The sequence below is a fragment of the Tinamus guttatus genome, unplaced genomic scaffold (genome assembly GCF_059628265.1).
Source record: "Tinamus guttatus ecotype Peru unplaced genomic scaffold, ASM5962826v1 Tinamus_guttatus_pri_ptg000169l, whole genome shotgun sequence".
NCBI lineage: Eukaryota > Metazoa > Chordata > Aves > Tinamiformes > Tinamidae > Tinamus > Tinamus guttatus.
In genome coordinates this window covers 284,243-309,994 of record NW_028288703.1, presented here as the reverse complement: position 1 = coordinate 309,994, position 25,752 = coordinate 284,243, and the positions used below count along the sequence as shown (strand labels likewise).

The 25,752-nt window shown below is 44.2% G+C and overlaps 1 protein-coding gene across 1 annotated transcript in view; it reads right to left on the bottom strand.

Annotated features, from left to right (window-relative positions):
- Window positions 1-1,674: 1,674 nt before the first annotated feature.
- The window catches only part of WNK2 (WNK lysine deficient protein kinase 2), a 97,586-nt gene continuing 73,508 nt past the window's right edge, over window positions 1,675-25,752 (bottom strand). Inside the window, exons 20-28 of the mRNA XM_088522892.1 lie at window positions 25,354-25,405; window positions 23,560-23,615; window positions 22,790-23,472; window positions 21,553-21,767; window positions 19,149-19,361; window positions 18,178-18,276; window positions 13,515-13,559; window positions 11,741-11,994; window positions 1,675-1,856 (exon numbers count right to left, since the gene is read on the bottom strand). Of these exons, the coding sequence (XP_088379018.1) occupies window positions 1,749-1,856; window positions 11,741-11,994; window positions 13,515-13,559; window positions 18,178-18,276; window positions 19,149-19,361; window positions 21,553-21,767; window positions 22,790-23,472; window positions 23,560-23,615; window positions 25,354-25,405 (1,725 nt within the window). The 3' untranslated portion in view covers window positions 1,675-1,748. The remainder of the gene's footprint in view (window positions 1,857-11,740; window positions 11,995-13,514; window positions 13,560-18,177; window positions 18,277-19,148; window positions 19,362-21,552; window positions 21,768-22,789; window positions 23,473-23,559; window positions 23,616-25,353; window positions 25,406-25,752) is intronic.

Sequence of the window (25,752 nt, the reverse complement as noted above, 5' to 3'; positions counted from 1 at the left end):
GGCTGTGGGGGAGCAACAACCATCCAGGCCTTGCCACAATTTTCCGTCCTGGAGTTATATGTAATCTGAATATTAATGGACTATTTTAAAAAATGCTCATCTGGAGACCCATCGGCTTTCTGGAGTCTTATCCCAGTCCACGAAGGAGCCCAAGGGTTTACAGAGGGAACAGGGAGGTCAGTGAAACCGAGGCCTAGAAAGCTGATGGGCAGCAAGAACATGTGGACCCTGGGAGCTCTGCCACAGGATTTCCCTGGAAAAAGGAGCCTTTTAAACCCTGCAGAAAGGCCAGTACACGGCGCTTCTGCGCTCCTTGCCGCTATCACGGGAGCGGGGAGCCATCGCTGGAAGCCGGCAGTGACGCCGGTCACCCGTGGATCCAGCGCGGCCCCCGCGACCAGCGCAGCAGCCAGAAGCGGGCCAGGGCTCAGCCTCCATGAGCTCCAGGGCCTGATCCCCACGAGCAGGGCAGGCGAGAGATTCCAAACCTCCATGTCGGCCCCAAGGCTTCACCCGCAAGTCTAGGAAAGGCCATGGCGGCTCTTGGGTGCGGAGACACCAGCCACACGTGCACGTCGCCCTGCACGAGGGCCTCGCCGCGCAGAGCCTGCTGGTAACGACATAGCGAACAGTGGCATCAAAATAAGATTTATTATTTAGAGCTGAGATTCGGAAGAGACAGACATAGCAGATAACAACGCGACAACATGCCAGGCTCCGGATGCGAGAAAGTAAAAAGGCAACGATACCGAAAGGCAAATGGGGAGATAGAAATTCATATTTCTCTGGTATCAAAAACAGAGAGTGAAAAGGTCAGAACGTTGTGATCTGAAACGGCCTAAGGGGGAAGCAAATGAAGTCTTTGGGCGCATAGCAGCAAAAGGCTGGAAGAGATTAGGGCCAAAACATAACAGCAAGACTAGCACCCTTTCCCAGTCCTTAGGAAAAGTGCTAAAAAAACCAACCTTTCTAAAAAAAAAAAAAGTTGAGTATAACCCCATAATGAATGATTACTCATGAGATTATTGCTACAAACTACTTTGTACGTCACCTCAACCCAGGAGACAGCTGAAACCTATCTTCAGTGAATCAAGAAAAAGAAATCTCTCACTACATAATTTTAGCTTGTTGAAGGCACTTTAAAGGCTTTTAAAAATTGCTCCAATTACCAACTCGTCTGTAGAAGGATTTTAGTCTTACATTTAAAATTAGAAGTGACTCAAGAACTGTATTTAACTCTGGCAGGAAAATGTGTCCAGTCTCTAAGAAAGAGAGAGGGAGAGGAAAAAAAAAAAGGAAGCGACAAGAGGGACCTTGCTCCCCACTGCAGGCTCGGTGGGTTGCTTTACGCGACATAACTGGATTTAAAACAGCGCATTATTCCCACAAAAGAACTGTTCTGACTGCGAAATTTAAATGGAATTGGAATTTATCTTCTACCCAATCTGACTCCGTGTGCCTACCTTACCTTGGAGAAAGCTACTGAAATGGCAGTTCACCGTGTGGAACAAAATGTGTCTGAGGGGCCGCCTCCGCCTGCCGCTCTCGAGAAGCTGCTCGCGGAAACCTGGCTCACAACAGAAGGGAACAATCTGGAACCAAATCCTTTTTCCCCCAAAATATTTTTCCTTTATTTTTTCATAACATTTTTTTTGTATTTCCAACTATAAATAAAAAAAAAAGATTAGAAAGTTACAAAATCGTGTAGAGGGGACCAGCACGGCACAGAACGTCTCACGCACGATAACTCATTTCCCGTCTCGCTCTTCGTCCTCCGCGGCGGCGGCGGGGCCCGGCGCTCGGCGCGGTGGCTGCGGTGGCCATGGCTCGCTCGCCGGCGTCCGCGGCTTCAGCATCTATAAGACAAGAGGGCCGCGTGAGCGGCGGGCGCGGGACGCTCCGCGCGCCGCCCGCGCCTCAGCGACGCAGCACCTGCGCACGGCCCCGCGCCAGGGGCTGCTCCGCGGCGCTGGGCGCCTGTGCGGGCGCTCCTGGAATCCTTGCGGTTGGAGAAGAGCTCCAGGATCGTCCAGGCCATGGCACGGGTTGGGTGCAGCAGCTCAGCGCCATGCGCTCGCGGCCCTGCGCCCCGGCTCGGCGGCATGCAAACTTTAACAAGGTATCAAAGCTCTGGAAAATCTCAGCAAGAGTTAGGCTAGAGCCAAACCCCCCCAGCAAGCGGCCCCAAGCTCCTGGAGCACGAAGCTGCCATCCTTGCCCTTGGTGCTGATGGAACCAAGCAGGGAGACCTCTCTTTTCCAAGGAAAAAAAAAAAATCTGACTTTTCCTTCTGCCTTATATGACAACTTGTTAATGTGTGACTACAACAACATGATAAATATATGTTGCAAATCCATACGATGGCACCATATATCAGGAGAAATTAGCCCAAGTTTCTCTTGGTCATCAGACCGAAAAAACAAAAACTCATCACAAGAACTTCACTGTCATAGCAGAGATTGAATCTATCTACTAGGTCTTTTTCTGCATGGTGTTTGCATGCTTATCAAGGGAAATCCTAAGGTTAAGGAGGCTTTTGCATGTAAGAGCAAATACTTATGCAAAAGATTAAGCAGCCTCTAAACTCCTTGCAGGTAAGTTATTTCAAGGAAAGAGTTTTACAGTCAAACCAAGATCCAAACATATTTAGCAGCAACCTTGATAGCGCACTTCAAATATCACTCTGTAAAAAAGCAGAAGGAACCACATATTGCACAGAAATTACTGTCTCCCTGTAGGAGCCCGTCTTCCACATGAATCAATTACAAGTAACCTATTTATCAACACAGCCAAAATCAGCCTTGCAGCACATGCAAATCCTTCTGGAGCAATGGCTTCTTTGTAACCGGCAGCTCCTAAATTCCACCCCTTGTCAAGCTGCACCAGGAGGGCTCAGGAGCTCCCTGCTGCCGCCTCCAGAGGCGATGGCATCCACACATCCATGTCTGAGCAACGAGTGGGGAACGCAGACGAGGAGATCATGGTTTTACCATGTTCATTCAGCAGGAGCAACGCAAGCATCGCACGAACACTCGCCTGAAGCTCGGCCCAGCGCTGCCCCGGCCGCGCAGTTACAGCCAGAGCCCCGCACCACAGAAACCAGCATCTTGCTTCAAGAGCCAACATAATAAATAGCCATGGCAAGAGACGCAGGGTGGTTACACTTTTGTTGTTTTATAAATCCAGTCCCACAACAAGCTGGACATTCACCTGCGATAAAGAGCGCCGGAGCATCCTGTTGGCACCCAACGCCCCTACACTGCAAGCTTGCACGTCCCAGCAGTGCCAGCCTCCTCCACAAACACCTCCCAAAACCAGGGCCGGAGAAGGGCAGGTGAGGAGCCGGGAGACCGCAGGAAGCCTTATCAGGCTGCGATTAGATGTCGTCTTGAACTCTTTCATCTGCAGCTTTTGCCTCCAAGCCTGCTCCTTCTACAAGAAGCAGCCGAGACCACCTCAGGGGCAGTTCATCAGCAGCAAACCAGAAAACTCTGTGGGCTCTTGCCCTATTAGTTATTTTAGATATCAACCTTGCTCAACATGACTTGAAACCTTCGTTTACTTGTGGGGAGGAGCAATATTGAGGTCAAATCATTTCAGAAACGAGCTACTCATTACGACCCTCCAAAATTGGCTTGCACCCAGGGCAGAAGGTTGGATGCTTTTGCACTACCCACAAGAGTACACACACATTGAACAATATGAACACACTGAATTTAAGTCCACAGGGATTTTCTGGAAAAGTTTTGAATGTTTCCTGAATTGGAAATAGAGCAATGGGACCACAAAAATTACTTTAAGAGAAAAAGCAATCATTGGAAAAGCCAAGTCAAACTGACGACTGCCTCAAACATATTAGAGATTTCCCTCCACAAATATCAAATGTCAAAACTGGAAATTTGATTAAAAATTTTGATTTCATTTAGGAAGCACCAGCATTTAGCATTAAAGAAACCTATTTCCAAGCACAAGTATTTTTTTGGAGTGAAAAGACTGCCATATTCAGCCAGATGAGTAACCCATTTAATGTTGCCTTTTTTTTTTTTTTTTTTTTTTTTATGCCAGCTAATACCAAAGATTTCAGAGGAAAATACAAGAAGCTATAGAGCAAACAGTGAAGGAACAGGAGAAAAAGGAGCACTCTCCCGATAGATGTAAAGTAATAGCAATAGCATTTACTCTTTCAAACTACGGAAGGGAGGCCAGAATTTAATTTACAGGGACTCTGCAAGGGATGGCGTTTGCACCTTTGGTGGAAAGTGAAGTCGGCATCACCGAGACTTGCAGGAGAGCACTGGCTGCTCCAGGTTGTCTCCCTGCGACCTCCTGCTCCACTGTGGCCCCTCGCCTGCCCCAGCCCCAAGCTCCCAGCGCAGCCCTCGTGCTCAGCAAGTGACCTGACCTGCAGCGCGACTGCAGCCACAAAGCTGAAAATTAAGGGCAGATGAGCAGACTTACTTTGGCACATCCTAAGGACTGCATGCATGCCTTGGCAGCTGAACTTGTTCTTTCAGGATTTGGTATAAGTTTCCATAATGTTTCAAAGTTAAGAAATTGGGGACCTCCCAACTCTCTGGTCCTCTATCACCATCAGAACCTCAAATTTAATTGTAAGAGTCCATCCCAGCTCCACACAGGACCTTACAGAGCCTTATTTAAATGAACTTAAGAGAAATACAGATTTTTAAGAAACAAAAATTAACTCTTAGCACAAGTGAGATATTCAATGACAGACAGGATCTTGGAGCATTTCTTCTTTTCTTTTTTTCCACCCTTACTCAGCATCTGCTCAACAAGCCCCGTTTCTTTCATACCCCATCACTTGTTTAATTGCCACCGAGGGTCAAAGCAGTCTTCAGCACGATCAAGGATATGAAAACGTAGTTTAAAGTTAATAGTCAGAAGACTTACAGTGCAGATGGCTATCAGGGAATTAAAATGATGAACACTGCAATGAAAGCATCAACCTCTGCGCCCCTCTTTGGCCTCGGTGCTAGGAGGAACACGGACACAAGAGATGCAAAAGCTTCGTTTGAGGAGAGGCAGTGCCGACGCGCACGTCTCGCGGCGAGCCCCGCTCGCTGGCGCTGGGACGCACACCCCCTGCCCCAGCTGGCAGCCTCACCGCTCAGAACGGACGTGCTTCTAGCTTTTAGAAAAACACCGTTTTCTTCGCACAGTTTTCAAGCACAAAATGTTTATTTTTCTTCTTTCCAATCTGTACAGTTTCTTGGGGTTCGTAGTGACACTGACTCTGTCAGTATACAAGGGATGGGCCATACAACAGGCAAGAGCGACATAAACTGTATGGTTCAGCGCAAGCTGAAGGAAAACTGGTGTGAGAACATATTTTCCATGGTTGCTCATGAAGTATACAGACGAGAATCTAAAAAACCCAAACAAATTAAAGATACATGGTACAGAGAACAGAAATCTCTTACTACAGTAAGTATTTTGCCCAGGCAGAAGACTCTGCATAATTATCTATAAAATTCAATTCTAACTGAATTGATGGAGTAGTATATTCAAAGGATACAAACCAAATAATTTAGACAGATATAATGCTCAAAGTACAATATAACTATACAATTCACAGCTTGGCAGCACACGACATCCCTGCCCTTCAGCAGACAGTACCAAATATCATTTCAGTAGCGATGCAGAGCAACGTGCCTTCAATTTGTCCGTGTGTTTTGTTACCAGTAACGGGCTCCCTAAGAAAGGAAACTTACCCTCCGCACACCAGGTCAGTGGTTACCTCGTGCCTTTGGCCGGGGCTGCAGGTGCAGACTCTGTGCACAGTAAAATGGGCAAAAAGCAACTTTCAAACAGGAGAGAGGTGTCCGTGCCACCTACAGTGCAAACTTAAGCAAAAATAATAATAAAAAATTCAAACAAAAAGTGGTCAGACTCCAAAAGTGAAGGATTCATTGCTTATATATGAAGAATAAAAAAATAATAGCTTCACATTTTTATTCCATTTCAGTGTGAATACTGCTTCAGTGGGAGAACAGCGCTCTTAGCCGAGATGGCTGGGCTGAAGACAGGAGCCATGCAAAGTGCTGTACTTACACGGGTCTTACAGTAACCCGCAGATACATTCTCCTATAATCAGGATTTCAGTTAGCTTGCCACTTATGAAACGTGCATGGATTTGTATTTAAAGAAATATAAAAGCCCAGTCAGGGAAAGAAAATATAATCCGAGTTTACTGCAGATCTAGAGGAAAGCAGTGTTTGCCCATCAGCTAGCTCCCTGTTACAGAAATAAGCTGCTGTCTACAACGGAGCAGCTCTACTGCGGACCATGTAACAGGACGGATCACACTGCCAAAAGCTATTACCTGCTCTTACCTACAACTCACTGGGATCTCTCGTAAATGGGCATTTTGCTACTCCTTGTACAAGCACAGTTAAATGCAGGTCATGGTCTCAAACAAACCTCGTCTCACAATTTTAAAAGCCTTCAAAATGACAATTCAATCTATGAATTAAAATAACAGGATTTACAGCGGAACAAAACTGGTGAAGAGCTTTGAGTATAAACCTTCAGTATCTTTGCAAATGAAAACTTTTAACTCACAAGCAGATTGTAAATAAAATACACCTTCCAAATATTTGTACATCTCTTTCCAGCTGGAACTGAAAAGCTAAAATTCAAGGCACTGTACTCCTGCAGGGGTTAGTACCCTTTTCCAATCATCAATTCAAGTAGGTAACGTTAAGGGCCGCACGTGTAGAGCGCCAGAGCACGCCGCAGTACCGTGTCGGTAGCAGTGCCGGGGAAGCAGAGGGGCCGCGGCTCGTGGGCGCGTTTCGCGGCGGCGCAGGGCCCACGCGCTGCCGCGGGCGCTACGTGGCGGGGCTGCCGCGCGGCGTGTGCGGGCACGTTCTCCACAGGCCGGCGCCGCGGCCTCCCGCTGTGGTGGCGCCCGGGCCGCGCGCGCCGTAGAGCGGCGCCGCCAGCGCGTGGGGACACGGCGGCCTCGCGCAGGGCGCTGCCGTGCCCGGCACCCGCGCGTGAGGTGACGCTCCCGCAGCGAGGGCAGCCGACGCGGGGCAAGGCCCTGGAACCACGCAGTGACTCCCCGCTCCTGCTCTCACCCAATTAACCTACGGAAAGAAGAACAAAAAGGCATGGCGATTAAGCCGCGAAGTTCCCGGCCGGCGAACGCAGCGGCGCGTTGTGCTGCTGAGCGGGGAGGGCGGTTGCAGGACGGGTTGCTGCCGAGCAAACGCGCGGTGCAAGCGGGTGCCGTGCCGGGCGCGCTCCCTCCAGCGGCCAGGGCTCTGCTCCTGCTCCCCGAGCTACCCACGAGCTCCAGCACAACGTGGGCCCGAGGAAGCGTGGGGAACATGGAGGCGTCCTCGGAGCTGGGGCTGTTGTAAAGGCTAAAATAAGCGTTGGGAATTAACAGCACAGGCAGACGCAGGCGTGAGCGAGGGGGTCTGAGCACCATGTCAGCGTTTAATCAGCCAGGAGACATCCTGAGCGCCTCAGAACTTAATACCTTAAAGAAAAAAAGCCACAAAACACTTTCAATGCCCAAAATAGGCAAGTTTCCCTCAGTAGTGCTGGATCTGGTGCTTAAAAGATAAATGAAACCAAACGTAGGCTTAAACCAAATCACTAACTGTATCTACTACCCAATCTGCAGTAAAACAGCTAAGATTTAAAATGAGGAAACTTTAAAAATTACAGGGCATATTTCTGCAGGAAGCGGCTTGTGCGACGCGGTGCAGCCTCGCCGCGCGGGCCTTCTCTGCAAAGCTGAACAGCAGCGGCCTCACCGCTCAGCGCCATCGGGCCAGCACTGCTAGGGCAGCCCTGCTGAAGGATTTCCTGCTAAACCAATTCCAGCTCTTTTTTTCTGAGATTCTCCCCGCATTAATTCAATAATTCATGTTTTGGTCAGAGAAAGGACCCTCCTTTCCAAACTCAGAGAGACAGGCTTCTAGAATCAAGCTTAATAATATGCGATACCACAACATTATCCTACGAAGTGCTGCCTGGTCTCTCTCACTTTCAGGCTGGGAATCTCACATCAATTAAATTGGTAGGATGTGAAATTTAAGTGGAAGCATGAATGCGTGTGCAGACAGCACAGTTTCTGATTATAGTCCCTGTTCTCAACCTAAATAAAAATGGCAGTACTTTTATTCCTTTGGAGTATGATCCTTTGCTCCCAAGAAAATTCTAGGAAAATGCAGAAATCCTTCTTTGCTTTACTGTCTCCAATTCTGATCTGAAAGTTGACGCTAATGATGACCATCAAACTATGAAAAATATCTACTCTGATACAATGAATTTAAAACCATTAGTACACAAAAAATTAACAGCAGAAGTCAAAACCAAAACAAATAAACAAACAAACAAAAAAAGCAGAAGAACTGGGGACTTAAAAATAAGATTTCTTTAAGCTGTTATTATGTCCGTATTCAGACATCCTCAAAACATTTTCACCAGCCTAGGCAACTATAAGTGGTTAACGTGGACACCCTGCAAATGTACAATCAAATGCATCACTCCCTATATAAACAATAGATTTATAACAGCATTTAAAATCAAAAAGTGACATTTTAGCAAGTATAAAAATAATAATTTTGGGGAAAAACAACCCTTAGTTGTCAATTATTTTTAAATGCTGAGGAACCTACACGATCTGTGTTTTCCTACCTCTTCGTTCTCGGGAAGTCCCTCAGCGAGGCCGGAGCTCTGGTGAGGGCTCTACGCGTGGCTGTGCGCGGACAGAACCATCGTGGCCTGAAGCAGACGCTGCGCAGATGCTTTGGCAAACCCAGGGCAGCCGTCAAAGCTGTGTCTCCTGCCCTCGCTGCTGCTCCGAGCAAACCAAGACACAAGCGTGGCAGGAGGCAACGTGGCTCCTGGCCCTCGCATTCCTCCCGTGCACAAGGTGCTTCCCCTAACCACCTTTAAACCATGATCTTTAGACCAGCTCTGATGAACAACCACTGCCAGAGGCTGCAACAACCTGTTCCCTCCTGCATGCAGACACCAAACAATGTGTTGGGATCAACGGGCACCATCGCGCTCCCCAAACGGGGCACAGGTTCACAAAGTTGCCAGGTCACATTGAGCACAAAATTCAGAGCAGGATGCACAGAGTGAAAGCTAAAATGCTTCGTAGCAAGAGTCTTCACTCATAGGGGACATATACATACATAAACACACAGACATTTAATTTTTCATTATATATCCGTGTATATCTCAAATTATCCGGCAGGAGGGTAGAGCAGAACTGCTGTTCTGCTTTCCTAATTTCTTTCCTAACTCAGGGTGATGCAACACAACCAGTGAGCAATGGGACTGACTACCTGGCTTTGCCAGCTATGGATGGCATCGCCTCGTTTGTAATACCTCAACATTCATTTATTTCTGCTTGTTCTGCTCCTTGTCTAAACCTCTGCACAACCAGCTGCCCGTCGTACGCAGGCTGATGAAACAGCCGCGGATCCAAACTCACTGAATTTGCCGAACGCGCTGTGAAGATGACTCCTGTCACCAGCAGCAGCAACGCAGACGTTTACAGGGATTTTTTTCCAGGGGCAGGAGATACTGGGTGCTCCAGCAGATCTGTGCACGCGCTCCCCCCGCATCAGGGAGAGGCTATTCCGCTATCCGGCCGAGAAAGCAGCGCCAGATGCCTCCAAGCTCCGATCTGCCAGACGGGCTTTGCTCACGCAGCGCAGCGGAGGCCAAGGGCAGCGAGGGTGTCAACAGCCCCGTGCTCTGCTCCCTTCCCTGCTCCTTCGGTCAAGCTGCACCAACTGCAAACAGACTGTGACAACCACTGCCTCCTGCCCCTTACTTTGAATTACCACACTGGACAACGCTACCATCTCCTAAAGTAAAGGTAGAGCGAAGACAGGACACGGCCTGTCCTACCAAGTTCCTTCTTTTTTGTCCCAATATTTAGTCACCTGCACTGTTAAAAAAGAAAAGAAACTTGTCTGGCATTTATTTCCAATATGAAACATATTACAGCTTTCTTGGATAGGCAAGGAATCTGCTTACTGCTCCTTATTCTTCTCTTGCAAGGGTATTTTTATACTTAACCAAAAAGAAGACTTAAAAACAGACTGGGCAAGAACATGCAGAGCTTTATAAGGAGGATTCACCACCCACCCTTGCTCCATTCTGGGGACAACAAGCTGCCACGAGGACCTTTTGTACAAACTCATCAATGCAACCGGCCCAGCGCTGGCACCCGGAGTCTCTGTCCGAGCGAGCCCCACGCAGGGGCATCGGCCGCAGGGCTGGCGCCGCAGCCCGCTGAAGCTCTGCAAACCTTCACCACGGTGTCTCACGCAGCCCTGCTAAGTCCCTGGAACAACAGCCGTGTTTTAGAAAGAAAATAAAGCCTCATAATCAGCGTCTTAACACAAGGATGTTTCTGTTTCTCTCACAGTGACATTCTGCCTTCTCCACAGCTCCCAAAATGGCACACAGCAGAGAAACCACAACAACGGAAGGTAAAAGTTATTCCTAAATCGATGCCACAAGCTCATATAGACAAGCAGAACAACCATATTCTTCTCCAGAGTGGTAGGTAGGCAGGACATGCCCACCAACCACTGCAGCAGCCTCAGAGAGGAGAAATCCAGCTGCAAAGAACACACAAGAAAAGGGCAAGAAGTGACCTAAAGGAAACAAAACCTGTGCCCTCCCCACCACTTTCTCCAGCACTCCTAGAAATCTTTCCCATCTGCATTTACTAGCACCTTCTGTTAGTGAGAACTAACAGGGTATTAAGTAGAGGTCCCTGTTTCTGCAGAAGACACACTACTGAAACCATCACCACACAGAAGGGCTTTTTACTCCAAATTCTTCTTAATTTTATCTTCACTAGTTCCTTACTTTTAAAGCTCACTTATTTTCTTCTACTTTGGCCCAACTTCCATTCTTTGCAAAAATGACTCCAGCAGAAATGATTAGTCAAGGAACGTGACTCCATCCGCGTGGAGCAGGAAGAGGCCTGGGAAGCGGCTGGGCAGCAGGGCAGCGCAAACCGAAATCCCGGACACATCCCGACTCGTTCCTGCGCCTGCCTCCACACTGCCACGCGGCCACCAAGACGAGCTCCAACGCAGGCACCAATGCATGTCACAACCCATTTTTTTCTGCCATTGAAAATAAAAGGAGGTTGAATGGAGGCATTTCTAACTTCTACTTTGTTTCAATTTGCTCTCACCACATTTCTGAAATGGGTGTTTTTGTGGGACAGAAAGTCTTAAATGTGGATGGGATTAACATTGCCCTGCCCCATAAGACAAGCAAGGGTAAAAACTCCCAGTTGTCCCCATTTAAGCTTCTGCTAGAAGAACAGCTTGGTGCCACCAAGCCACAAGCCCTGCCACCACTCTGCCTGAGGCCAATTAAATATCAAAACAAGGTAAACTTTAGCAGTGGTAAAAACTTAAAATTCAAACAAGGTATGATAACTAGTATGTATATTGCTGTATATTACTGTTAATGAGCACTTTGTAATTTAAAAAAATATATATGTTACATATATATTTTAGCTAAAATATATATCAAGATTAATTCCAAAAGACTCTTTTTTTTTAAAATCTGTTTTAGTACTTAATGAAAAGAGATGGACACTTATATGGAGCATCTATCTGAAGCAACTTTAATGTATGTCCTCCTCCACACGTGAGCTCTGCAATGGCTTTCAGACACACCGCAAAAGGTACATTCTTCAAGGAGCGCCACTTACTCCACATGTCTCATTCTGGGTTTGCATGGGACTAGCCTTTGGCTCCATGTCTTGCCTTTTTTGGTTCTGCTTCAGCTGATTTAAAGAGGGTTTCGCCTGTGCAGCCCCGACAGTTTTGCTTGTCCACTGATCCACCAGCTTGTGGAAGTCGTCGGTGAAGGTGCCTTTCTTGTTGTTACTGTTGTTGGCCTGGACATGCAGCGAGGATTGCGGCAGGGGCTCCGGGCACGGCACCAGGCTGTTCGTAGAGGATCCTGAAAAACCACACACACACACACAGAGCTGAGCACGGCAGCTCCCTGCCGCCACCCTGCTGCTCCAACAGCTTTTCAGGGGCTGCAATCCCAACGGTGACTTATCTTTTACTGCCCCTTTCTACAGAACCCCTTTGCTTAGAGAAATGGTCCAGGCCCAATGCATTCGTATTTTCTGTTGGGGTCTATCACCCGAGCCACTAGCTGCTGTGCCCGCAGCCTCTCTCGAGGTGAACCCAGCAGCTGGGAGGGGAGGAGAGGCCGTGTCCCCACCACAGTGCTGGTGGAGCCTCCCCTCAGAAGCGAGGGGCAACGTGCAGTATTTGCCTAGAGCTTCGCTTGCTCAAGCTACGTGCATTTTAAAAATGAATGTTACACCATTTATCTCACGCGCAGGTTTCCTGCCCTCCTGCAAAGGCTGGAGCATCACATCACTTACAGTGTGGGTGGCCTCTTGTGCCTGGAAGGCTACAGAGACTTATGCTCTTGCTCTTTGCACTAAGAGCATCTGCTCTGTCGTCTTCTCTTTACTAAAATGAATCACATTATTACCCATTAATGTACAGAACAAAGAGGAGAGAGCAGGGCATGAGAGGCTACACTAGTTTCTGACACAAAAATACAGAATTTTTGATGCAGGAAGAGTATTGACAGATATTTAATTTTATATATTCTCATATTTTTAGAACAACTATGCGATCTATGCTATTTACGCATTGGTACCTACAAGTCTGATACAGCAAAATTAGCAATACGCAGCAACAGGAAATGTGTAAATTTGACCTTAGCAGAAAATACAAAGCAATTTGCTTATTTCACAATTTAGATATATTCAATATATCTAAATAATTTTTAAAAAGACCATCTCTCCAAGCAAAAAGTTCAGAGAACTGTAGTCAAATTATTTACATAAGCAAACACCACCAACATTCAAGTCTGTCTTCTGTTAATCAGTTCCCAGCCAAGAAACTCAGTAAACTAATTAGTCCTACAGTTATACACGACATATGATTAACCTCTAAGTGATCATGCATTCCACTTCAATGCAATGTGCCTGCTAGTGAATCCTGTTCCTTTCCTCTTCCTTTTTGGTGGGGGGAAATGGTCCAATGAGAAGAAAAGTATTTTGACAAAAAAGCTCTTCAATTACTGTGTAATATTTCATGCATCTCAAGAGGAACAGGTCTGTGCTAAGAATTCCTCCCGCAACAAAGCTGTAGTCATGTAAAACTGTGTATTTAACACTAGACATAACACTTAATCCAGTTTTCTTGTTGCATGCGTGCACAGTCTCACACCCAAAGAATATCACAACCGCCCTGCAGCATGCGTGGTCCCCAAAACATCACAGCACATGCATTATCAGGAGGAAACCGTCATTTCTAGAGTCTCGTTTCCGAACTGTGCAAATGCACCACCGCTACCTAGTAAACTAGCTTTCAGGAAAAAATTGAAAAACAATCCCCCCAAACATCCCATGCCATGAAGGAAATACTGAGAAACAAAAAAGGGATAGTTACTACTACTGTGATCTTTGCCTAGACACAGTCGTTTCAAGGTAGACCCTATAAGGTAAAACAATACAAGACACACAGCGTTAGGTAAGACTAAACATGGCAACTCTGATGGACAAGCTTCTGTACTTTTAAGCAGTCAAAAAGTAGTTATTATGCAAGAAAGGACAGACAAAGTCAGCAGTTCAGGTGAGAAAAGGAAGTCTAAATAACTGGATAGCTCAAACCTTTACTAATGTGCAGCCATTCAGAAGCTTTAAAAGTAAATAGCATGCCAAAAGCAAGGTCCCATGGCTTGATGGTGGGTTTTTTTTGTTTTGTTTTGTTTGTTTTCCAAATTGCCTTGGCTTCCTAATAGGAGATTTTGATTCCTACTCTATTTACACAGGAAATGATGTCAATTCAGTTTGTGATAGGAGGCCAAAAATGCTTTCAGGAACAAGTACAGCTAGTCTGGCTGCAAAGACAAACTGTAAAACAACCCCAAAAGTTCTGTTTTACAAGTCCAAAAAGATACATTGTTCTGCAGGTCTGAGGCCAATTTTTTTTTCCAAATGTTTTATTAGTAGGATTTGTGTCTAAATGTGAGATTCTGAACTTAAATTAACCTGTGAATGAGTTTCTCTTATGACTTTTCCAAGTACAGAAAGTTAATCCAACAGAATAGCTGAGTTATAATTTAACCAAACTATGTGATGTTTTTTCATTATCGTGTTACATCTTTCATCACTCATTTACGTATTCAGTTGGATAGACAGTTTCTACAGTGCCAGGAGTGTTCAGAGAGCCCTATTTGACTGTCAGATCTTGCCAGACATGAGCACTGTTTGCTATTTCAGCGCCAAATTTCCTGAAAGGTATTTTGGACTTGGGAAGAAGAGTATCATTATGGATGACAGGAGATGAGTATCTGGCATGGGGCATGGCAAGTTTATTGTGAAGAAGCGCTTGAACACATGAATGAAATCAGAGGGCTGGGCAAAAAAAAAAACAAAAAAACAAAATAGAAAATGTATGTGCTTTTCCTGTATGGTAAACTGGTGTTAATATACTATGCTACTGTGCCAGAACTGCAGCTTTAAACTCGGATTTTGTTCCACATTGACAGAAGCTCTGAATGAGTCTTGAAAGCAGAAAGGAGACATCACTCAGAGACCAACTGAAAAAGAAAAAAAGAAGAAAGAGGGGAGAAAAGGGAGAAAAAAGTGTTTGTGTTTTGATATGGGTTGTGTGAGGAGGAACAGAAAGATCGCTTTGAAAGATTTTTCTTATCATTTCGTAAATGGTTACATGAATTTGACTATTCTGTCAAAATCAAAAGGATGTGACTCTGGTTCTGTCTTAATGCAAGCAAGCCCCAAAGTTTCGTCAACTCAAAGTATTCCTTGTGACAACTACAAGTCACATTCACAAGTGAACAGTCTGTGCTGTGCTTTTTACATAGTTTGCTTGCTTTTTTTTTTTTTTTCTCTTCTCAGATGCATCTTAATTCACCTATTTTTTTAAAGGAAAGTGGTATGTCCTGTTAGAGCTACATCAGAGGAGCAATACTCCTCTATCTAGCATCTAGAGGATGCTATTTTTTTCACTGACCTGCAGCAGTCTACATAGCAGAAATAAGTAGTTTTGGCACCATATCTATGCAAATGAAAAGCAACTCTCTGCAAAAAATCAAAGGCAGCAGCTGACTGCCGTATCCCCAAAGGCACGGAGGAAAGTTTCGACGCCAACCTCTTCCTGAAGATCAAGTCTTAAGCTTATGTGCACCTCGGAGGCCCAGTCCAGCCTAGGGAGCCCAAGAACCCAGGCCACCTCCTAGAGCCACCACACGAAGGGAGCCTCCCTTATTAAAAATGTGGAAGGGTCATTGGCCAGGAAGGTATCACTCCAGCATTTAGCTCGGGAAATGGGAAACACCACCTAGGTGGCCATGCTGCCTGAAGTGGAGGCTGACAACCATCTGCTAAAGTTCTTTGTCTAAATTCAATTTCAGTTTTAGAATGCACTTTATCACAAAGGCAAACCAAATCACCACATTAACTGTATTACTTCTAAAAATAAAGGTCTTTAATAGCTGAAAGACTAAAGAGAAGGATCATAAGTAATTAAGATTTGAAATCTAAGACTAATAGTTAATAAGTGTTTTACCTCTGATTCCATATTTCATGTCTGAGAAATCATGTAGCTATTATTTTATAGACAAAAATCCACTGCCCCATATTTGCACTCTTATAGCTGCCAAAAAGCTGGAAAGCTACAAGAAAACTGAAATTGCAATAAATTGTTAGACCATTTCCATAATCATATATTCACATACACTAACTAATTACCCTTGAACTGACAAAAATGGGTTGACATCATACTACAAGTCTAAGCCAAATGGAGCTTCTGAAAATTTCACTTAAAACTAGTCCAAAATGTTGCCTAAGGTGCCCTTTCAGTTCAATGAGTGAAAGCTCAGGCTAAAGTGGGGCTGGATCCCATCAAACCTTTTACTCCATGAAAAATGCAAAAGAAAAATCAATGCTGGACCTGGGGATTGCCAAAAGAGCAGTTCCAGGAGAATACTGTGAAAATGTTTACGTTTGATGGGTCTTGTGAAGTAGGAAAAACACAGAAAATCTGTCTTTAAAGGGTCTTAGTGCTGCGCGTGAGCAGCCTGCGTCCCCAGCGCCGACGAGCCCGTCCTCGTCACCGTCACTGCTCCCTGCAGCACCAGCCGCCTCTGCGAGCTCCCGGGAAAGGGGGTTAGGAAAACCTGCAATGTCCATTGAAACCACCCGTACATACAGGAACGGCCTCAGCGATGCAGGGAGGCTCCGAGGACTCGGGGACTGGCAAATCTCATCTCCAAACTCCTTGCCCAAAGCAACAGAGGGGAGAGCTGATGGCCTGAGAACAGGCACCAATTAGTCGTGCCAAGTTATTTAGGCATTAGGAAAATTCATAGTTTGAAGTATTGACATAATTGCTTGGTTTCATTCACAATATCCATGCACCCAAACATGTTTTTTTTCTTTTTCTCTCTCTCTTTTTTTTTTTTAAAAACTCCCATCTCCCTGCCTTTTTACATCCTACTGAATAGTAAGCTTGTGAAAGATGAATGAAATCACTTCTGGGAATTATATGTGCAAGAGAAGCAGCTACTGTGGCCATTAAAAAAACAAATGGAAAAATTTGCTTCTGGAGAATTCCACTCTGGTTCCTCGAAAAATCCCTTACTACAAAATTGTGTCAAGACTTCAGTGGCTGTTAAAAATTTCCATGGTAAGTTTAATATGCAGTTAAGAGCAGTAAAAATCCATCTTTGTGAATTTGGTTGCCTGGAATCTAGATCTCAGATAAAATTATCTTTTTAAAAATACTGCTTATTTATAAAATACAAGGACTATATTTGAGTGGTCTTGTGCCTTTGATCTGTACCACTTGGATAACGATGAGCAATGTACAACTCCAATGGGTTATCTGATATTAATGCAAATGAACGTTTAATTAACCAAACGTTTCCTCGAGCACATTATCCTCACTAATGTTGTAAGTGGCCTATAGTACCTGTTCAGTACAACATATCTTTATTGTACAAGCAAAATCTGTTTGCCTAAAAAGCAGCATATAGGATTGGAAAAAAACAGTGTCTGCATTTTTAAATTATATAGCTTTATATAATTTGGGTGAATCGCCAATTACTTTAAAAAACATAGAAATAAGGTAAAAATAGCAGGTGCACAGTTGTTTTAAATAAAACGTACTGGATTCTAGCAATCCATTTCAAAGTATCATATAAAAATCTGGTATCACTTTTTACTTCCCTATGCTTTGATGAACTGCTAATTGACTTCATCTCTGAGGTCACATAAGGTCATAAGAAAATAAACTGAGTGTAGTCCTTCAGCCAGATCCATTTACACAAAAAGTTGATGGCACTCGCCTTCGGAGTAACCAGAACTGCCCACTACTCACAAGTGTGTTTTTAAGAGCTCACTTAAGATAACTCACATAAATTAATGGGGAAAAGCCCACCTGGGAAATAGATTTTGAAAGAACTAGCTGGAGCACTATCGACTCAGCATTTCCACATGCAAAGAGCAGGAAAAATTAAAGAAAATAGAGTGGAAATAAACAGTACTGTATACTGTGTTAATACAGCCCTTGTATAGAAGTTATACCCTCCAGTGACCTTCTAGTACTGTATCAGCTTGCTACATGCATGTCTTCATAGTCCAAACATGTGTGAAAGAGACCATTCGTCTACAGAAGGATGGATTTCTTTTTGTTGTCGCTGGAACCGGGACAGCAGACATGTATATTTGCCACATTGCAAACAAAAAATTACTTCAACATAAATCACATAAAAGTACAAAAGCTTTGATAAGTCCAGGGTAAAATTTACCATAAGGCTATATAATAAATGATGAGATCTTCCACACATGCTTTTGGTGCCCAGCATGAGCCAAAAGCAGTGCAAAAAAAGCTTTCATATGAAAAATTAATATAAATAAGGTGTGGTCATGATGATTACTTAAAAGAAAGAAATGTAAAAAGAAAGAAAAGATGGTTTGGAAAAAAGGGGCATCCTGCCAAACATATTAGAGATATAAAACATGAACTTGGAAAAAAGGTGGTAAAAGAAAGATGGACTGTGATAAAATACAAAAGAACAAATACAAACAGATGGACAAAGACACAGGTCCACTGAGGAATCTGGTACGAGGTTTGCTACTAGATTTATAGGTCACTCTCTCAGACGTTTGGTGGAAAACCGTCCAGCCTGCAAATGAATATAAAGGGAAGAAAACAAAGACACTTATAAAGTACAGGTAGCTGTGATCAGATGTCCTATACCATCAGTCAAATCAGCTTTGTTAGTTAAACATCCACATCTCCATTTTAACTTTGCCAAAGAGGAGTAAGTTAATTGACCATAGACAAAGGATGCAATAACAGCAGAAGAGGACAGATAGGTATTTTGCAGATTAGTTTGGCAGGATGTGCAATGAGAGGAAGGTATTTTAACCATCATTATAACTTCCAATACAGGTGGCAACAAGATCAAAGCCTGCGGAGGTGTGCACTGCACAGAAGTATCAGGAGCCAGGCCTGGGGCACGCAGCCCACCTACCACCCCACAGGCATTTACCTGGGGTGTCAAGGTCCTGCATGACCTCAGCCCTTTACATAATGCAAACATAACTTGGTCCTCTGCAATTTTCCATCCCTGATACTTTAGAATGAGGAACTTAGGGTCTACCAATATCAAGGGGCTAAGAAAAACACAAAATGAACCAAAGGGAACAAGCTCCTGTCCCTCCACATCTCCCCCTCCCCCAAATCCAGAAGGCAGACTCCAGAAAAGGTGCCAAGGTAGAGTCACTGCTGGCAAAAATAAAGCCTATTCCCTTCCTAAAAACTGTATGCCTTCGCGACTGTTGACTCTCAACATTTTGTAAGACACTTTATATTGCTCTTGTGGCAATACTGCAATGATATTTTTAAAGATAAGCCAGCATTTAGTCTGCCAAAGGCTCATGTTTTTATATTGCTAGAAGTGAAATCCACTCCTAAAAGTTTGAGCATAAGGGAAGCAGACTAATTTTAGCATGTGCTGGAAGACATGCTGAACAGTTGGTATGAAAAAATCACCTTGGCCAGAGCTCGTGTTCCCGTCGCCTCCTTCGGGGCCCAAGCCGGAGCAGATGTCCGAGGACAAAGAGGCTTTGACGGAGCAGGGCTGCTGCGTCTGCACCGACTTCCCAAACGTGGCCGAGGCCGACGTTACTGCTGCCGTCTCGGGAGACCCCGACTGGCTTTTAGTTATTTCTCTGTGGGGAGAGTCTTTAGATTCGGACATATTACCTGAAAGAACAAGAACAAAACACATGCAATGGCAAGTGAGGAAATCAATGCCTAAAAATCATCATTAATTTATCACCAAGAGGAAAAGCAGTTCAAAATTCTCAAGTACAGGCACAGACTTTAAGGGTAACTTGTATCAGAAAATAATGTACGCTTACTATCACCGATCGAGATTCTTCAAGAAGCTAATTATTATTTTTTAAAACAGTTTTTCTGGCTTTTTTTTTTTTTTTTTTAAACTGGAAGGCTGAGTTGGGAACTCAGAAAGAGCACTGTTTAAAAGAGTGAGCCTTGCAGAAATGTCTTATTAGGAGAATGAAGGTACAGAATGGCTGAGTAGTAGGGTCACACTCAGATGCATAATGTGAATGGAAGCAAAAGCTGCAAAGACAAGTTGGTTTTTTTTTTTTTTTTTTAATCTGTACCTAGCTGTATAGTTTTATTTATATATCTGTATCTCTCTATATATCTAAATATATACCTGTATTGGTATAGCTGTCACAAATTAAAACCTGTGAACAGGTTTTAACACCAAAATAGTTCTGAAATTTATTGGTGATATGGGTTATCAGCAAAAATTAGCCAGCAATGGGAATGACAGTGTCCATCAATAGCCAAATCAGACACTGTCTGTCCTTGACACCTCAGAGAGGATCTAGAAAAGCCAGAACTGGAGGAATCCAAGTAGTGAAGGACAAGTGAGACTTGGGCATGAATAGAGGCTCCCAGAGACCACATGAACTGTACACAACGCCCCAAAAGCGGGGAAGTCTCACAAGGCACAAGTATGAAGGAGAGCATGCACCAACGAAGCGTTCTGACCGAGTGGGTTTCTGTCCTCTAACTGAAGGTGACGATGGAAACACAGCGGAGAGGCAGGACACTTTATGCAGGGACAAGCTTGATCTGTTCGGAAAGGAAGGCAGCACACAGATATGAGCTAGGATAGATCCGGGAGCGGAGACAGAGTTATGAGTGCTGTGAGTAGGCAGAAGGGAAAGGCTAGCGACAACCCAAGAACAAACTGGAAAAAATAGATGGACATCGGATTAGAGACATTCAGAGTATCCATCACAAGGAAAGGAGGTAAAACTCGCACAGGACAGCCAAGTCATTGCTAAAAACATATAGACAAGAAAAACCTTATTCAAGAGAATGACATTAGCAAAAAGTCACACTTAGTGACTTAGTTTTTTAGTGTGATAAATGGTTATCACTTATTATGTTAGTTACACACTCAACCCTTACTAATCCAGTGCAATCCTGAGTTTTCATTTAATTGCTTGAATATTGCTTCTGCTTCTATATGGAAGAATATTGAAATTCAAGGTGCATCACAGAATGCCTTGCCTCTTAATGCCTTTGCTTTCCTATCTTAATTGAAATCATTAAAAGCAAAACGTTCTAAACCTCCCCGTCTATAATTAAGCCTGGTGTAATGAAATTTTATGATGCAGTGGTTTTAAAAACGAGACCTACCAGATTTGAAATACAGGCTTAATGTTGGAAACACTACTACTATTCTAAATAATGGAATGAACTCAGCTGAAGGAAAAAAAAAAAAAAAAACCCAAACACATCTATTCTGCATCCCGTAGAAGAACTAGTCACTGGGACTTATCAAGTTTTCCCATGTGAAGTGTCTCTTCATGTTTTCCAAACACATAATGACTCAAGACTGTCGTGCTGCTTGAAAGTAGTGAAAATTCTCAGAGTATTTCTGATGATCAAAGCATCCATCGTCCTCTGCAACTGCTTTTCCCATCTTTGTAGGGAGGACACAGTGCAAATACAGCCCAACCTTACCTATAGGGCACCTTTTAGGAATAACAAACAATAGCACACAATCAATATGGAATAGCATTACCTAAGAAATGAATACAAATATCAATAAATTGTATTTGGAGGAAGGATGAGAAAATGTAAGCAGGCTGTATTCCAAATTAAAGTGGGATGCTGTTTCCCTGCCAAACACAACTGATGCAGAGAAGATATGAATCAGCACTAGGCAGCTGTAATAAGATGGTCTCATAGGAAGCCCACTTCAAAAACAGCCCACAAAACGCAAACTTGAGTCATAGAAATAAAAACAATAAAGATTCAGTACCTCTCCTGCAGTCCGTGCAGTTACAGGGCAGAACCACAACACACACAAACAACAGGGGTAGGGAGAACAACCTAATGTACCTACTTGTGCTTGATGTTCCACTCCTGAGCTGCTGAACCAGAGGGTTTAAGAGTTTTCCACCTTTCAATTTATTTTTGCTGGTTCTTCGGCGACGGCCGCTTGGCGGGGCTGAGTGCAGGAAGCCCATGTTGGGAGGAAGGGGTTTCCCGAGGCGAAGGTACAGCGCCTCTATCTCATTCTTCTGCTGAGTCTGAAGTTCGGCAATTTCTTTCATATGCCTAAATTAAAAAAAAAAAAAAAAGAAAAACCACAAAAACCTCTGCTAGCAGCATACTTAATAATGTACCACGTGGTGCTGATATGCTAAGCTACAAAAAGAAAGCAAACATTCTCCTGCTACACAGCAAGTCACCACTCACCCAAGAGCATGGACAGCTGGAGCAGTTTATAACAACCAGCTTGGAGGAAGTTCAACATGGGAAAAACAAGTGCTTCCACAGAATGACACGAGGACCTGGATCATCACCTTATGTATAATGTAGAATGAACAGTGCCATAAAGCCAATTCAAAACCAGAACTACAATCATACAAAAACAGATGGAGCATCTGTTTTCAGTAACATCATCACCTAAATTTAAGTTTGACATTCTGGTAAGACTGCAGCCTATTGCTAGTTTTCACTCGTCATGTGCAAGGAAGAGAGGAACTCTCCAGCCGTGCAAACCCTGGCTCTGAGGAGCTGGGCAGAGGAGACGGGGCAGCACCTGGGGCGGGTGGGAGGTCAAGGGAGGGGGTTAATCCAGCACCAGCAAAGCCAGCACCAACTTAAAAGCAACTGCAGGGATAGACACGGGTGTGTAGATCTGACAGGCTAAAGCACTCTTGTAGGGAAGGACAAGAAAGGACACTAGAACAGCTCTCTCCGCACATATAAACATCCAGATTATTTTTATGCAGACTTAAATAGCATCCAGATTGGAAGCTAATACTATATATGAACATATAACAAGGCTTGCTGTTAAGGCTTGCTCCCAATCAACATACTTTTCAGTAAGGAAACCAAATAGGAGAGTGCAACTAAATTGGTTAAAAAGAAAAAAGTTATTTTGATTCTACTTATAAAAGGAATCAAGTAATAAAATTATGCATAAGATAATGCAGTGCGCCATTTGGTGGAAGGTACTGGCACCTATTTACTCAGTACTGCTATTAACACACACATTCTCTTAGCGCATGCAGAGATGCTGCGTAGGTATCTTAACAGAAGCTACCCTAGCACTGTCCACAAAACTGACATACTTTTCTCTTAGATTCTGCAATTCCTTCTTCATATCTGCATCTTCAAATTCCGAATCATTGTCACTGCTCATGTACGACGACTGCGAGTGGAAAGATGTTATGTTGATGGTAGGAATTTTTGCTCCCTGACCATTAGGCGAATCGAGGCCTTGTGAAGGAGGTTTCCCAGATCTTTGCAGAAAAGCAGCTGCTTTTTTAATCAAGTCGGTGGCCGCGCTGCCGCTCGGCGGGGATGGCTGGGCAGCAGCAGGCTGCCTGCGGAGAGCCTCGTCGGCAGAGTCGCTCGAGCCCGGCTCGCAGAGCACGTCCACGGAGGAGGCCGTCTGCACGCGGCGCACGGCCGCCTTCAGCTCCGGGCTCGAGGGCAGCTCGTCCAGGTAGACGTCCGGGGGCGCCGAGAACCTTAAGCACTGCGGCGACGCTAAAGTTAACTCATCTTGCGTGCTGATTACTGAAAACCTGCCAATAGTTTTGGCGGGGGTACTGCTGCCATGAGTTTCAGCCTGTTTTCCATAGGAACCAGAGTCTAGGGAGTCATCCCTTTGAAGGTTATTTATCATCCCATCTGCTGTAGATATCTGCATTAAATTATCTGTGTGCGCAGATGAAGTTGTGGTCTTTGCCTTCTCCTTCCTTTTAGGAGTTTCCATCTGCTTGGCTACACTTGACGATGTAGCTGCAATCTGCAGAGAATAATGGAGATTAATTTTGATAGCAACTATCACAACTAAATAACAATAATAATAATAAACTTTGTAGTTTCTGGTTACCTGAGGGAGACCTTTTGCTGTAGCAGCAGGAGCTGATATGATGCTTGCAGATGAACCTGTTTTATCATTTGGAAAAAAAAAAAAAAAAAAAACACACATGTGGAAAAAAGGCAGTGTCTTTATACTGGTACACCATAGCACAATAAAGTGCAGCACCGAACAATTATTTAAATATCAAGTTGCTGTAATAGCGGATTTAGTAAACTTTTTTTTTTTTTTAAGGCAGTAGGCAATAATGATAACACAAAGCATCCACAAGAAGGCACTCTGTTCAGTCTATTCATTCTATTGATCTATGCAATCCAAATAATAGTTGGGGAGTGAAATATCATTAGCAGATTGAAAAATCTTAGTGAGAAAAACAGAAGTAGAATGAAGTAGATTAGATGTATCACTAAGGTACATCTGCATGGTATATTGGGTTCTCATCACTAAGCTCTTCTTGATGTCTGGAAAAAATTGCACTATGATATCCATGCACACAAAGTGCTGCAGCTGACCATGAACAGCCTATTTCATGCCTTTCATTTGACATATTCCCACGCCAACTATGATATAATAAACACTGCACAGCTAAAAGTGGATATTACCAGCTCAAAAGATGAACACTTGAACCACAAACGCACATGAAAGGTAAAATGGTTCTGCCAAAGTTCAAGAAGATATTACTTAACAAATCGGATTTTTTTTTTAATAAAGTCAAACAAATGCATGCAAATCCTTTTCAGAAAGCTGTTTTCTTATGGCACCTTACATGGAGTGAACATAAGGCAAAAATCTGCCACCTCATAGTTCTGGAATGGTGAAATATGTTAACTGCTTTATGGTATCTAAGCTACATTCATTTTAATACACAGTGCTACATTCTACTTACGTATTTTCTCCTTTTAGTGAGACACACAAATGTGAAAAACCCAGGCAGAGCTTTCATCTTGTATTGGCTTAAAAGCAGAGGACTCCAAAGACAAAAATGGCCTTTTGACAATTCACATCACTTAAAGCCCCTTACTTATCCTGCAGAAATTGTATTTGGTGCAGTTTGAGGGAGGCAGAGAATTATCCTCAACCCTGCAAGGCCAGTCAGATTCTGCAGGCTGTCCTGACTACTGCGAATAACGTCAGGCAAAGGGCTGCAGGAAAGGCGGCTTTTCCCACATCACAGGCCCTTGATGAGGGAGCCTTGGAGCGGAACAGCCCTGCAAAGCGGGGCAGCAAAGGCCGAGGTCGCTCCTGGCTTCTGGGACACAAGCGCTCGAGGCGCTCCAGGACCGCCTGCATCATCATGGAAACCTGCTGTCTGGGTTGTCACTCCTTTAGGAGTGACATCCTAGAGGAATGATAACCTCCCACGTGACAGCAGCAGCAGGGAGTTGCAGGTTCCTCAACCCTTAAAACCTCCATGACTTGCACAACAGGTTAATGAGGGCTAATTATCGTCCATCCTACAGCGCTTCTTATAACAGCTCCAACTACCTTAGTGTGGAAAAGAGCCATTGGATCTACAACCACCAAACGAAAAGGGCTCCCCTTCATTTTCACATATTACTTCTTCATGGTTTAAAATACATCTGCCTGTGAGGTAGTTTACTGCTGGTAAGCTGGACAAAAGTGAGAGATTTAATATTTGTTATGTTATAACAGATTCACCAAGGCACTGTGCTGAGCACTGGTCTGCAGCTAACCAGAAGGGTGAGCAGAAAGGGGGCAGAGCAGAAGAGCAGCAGGCACTGGTGCAGACGCATCGTTACAGTTAATCACCGAAACCAGCGTTACCTTTTCTGCTTGCTGACCCACCTCTTGCTTCTGAGGAATCAGCAATGGTGCCAGCGACTCCAGACTTCTCCAGCTTTCAGGAAAAGGAAATAAGAAAATGAGTGTCAGTCTCGCATGCACAAAGCGGCCTCAGTCCTTGCAATCACACTACGAGGGATATGAAACTCCTAACAGTGTGTGTAGAGTTTGCCTCCTAGATTCTCCTTCACCTCTTCCTTATAAATCACTAAACTACAAAAAAAAGTCACTGCCTTCTTTGTAAGCAGAAGGAGAATGAATCAAAAAGTCATAGCACTTTTAAACTCAAAGGCAAAATTCAGCTTTCACAAGTAAGTGTTTATGAAAAAAGAGTAAGGAGGCACCTAGCAAGGTAAGAATTAGGGAAACTTTCATGCTTGAAAGCAACAGAGAAAAGATAAT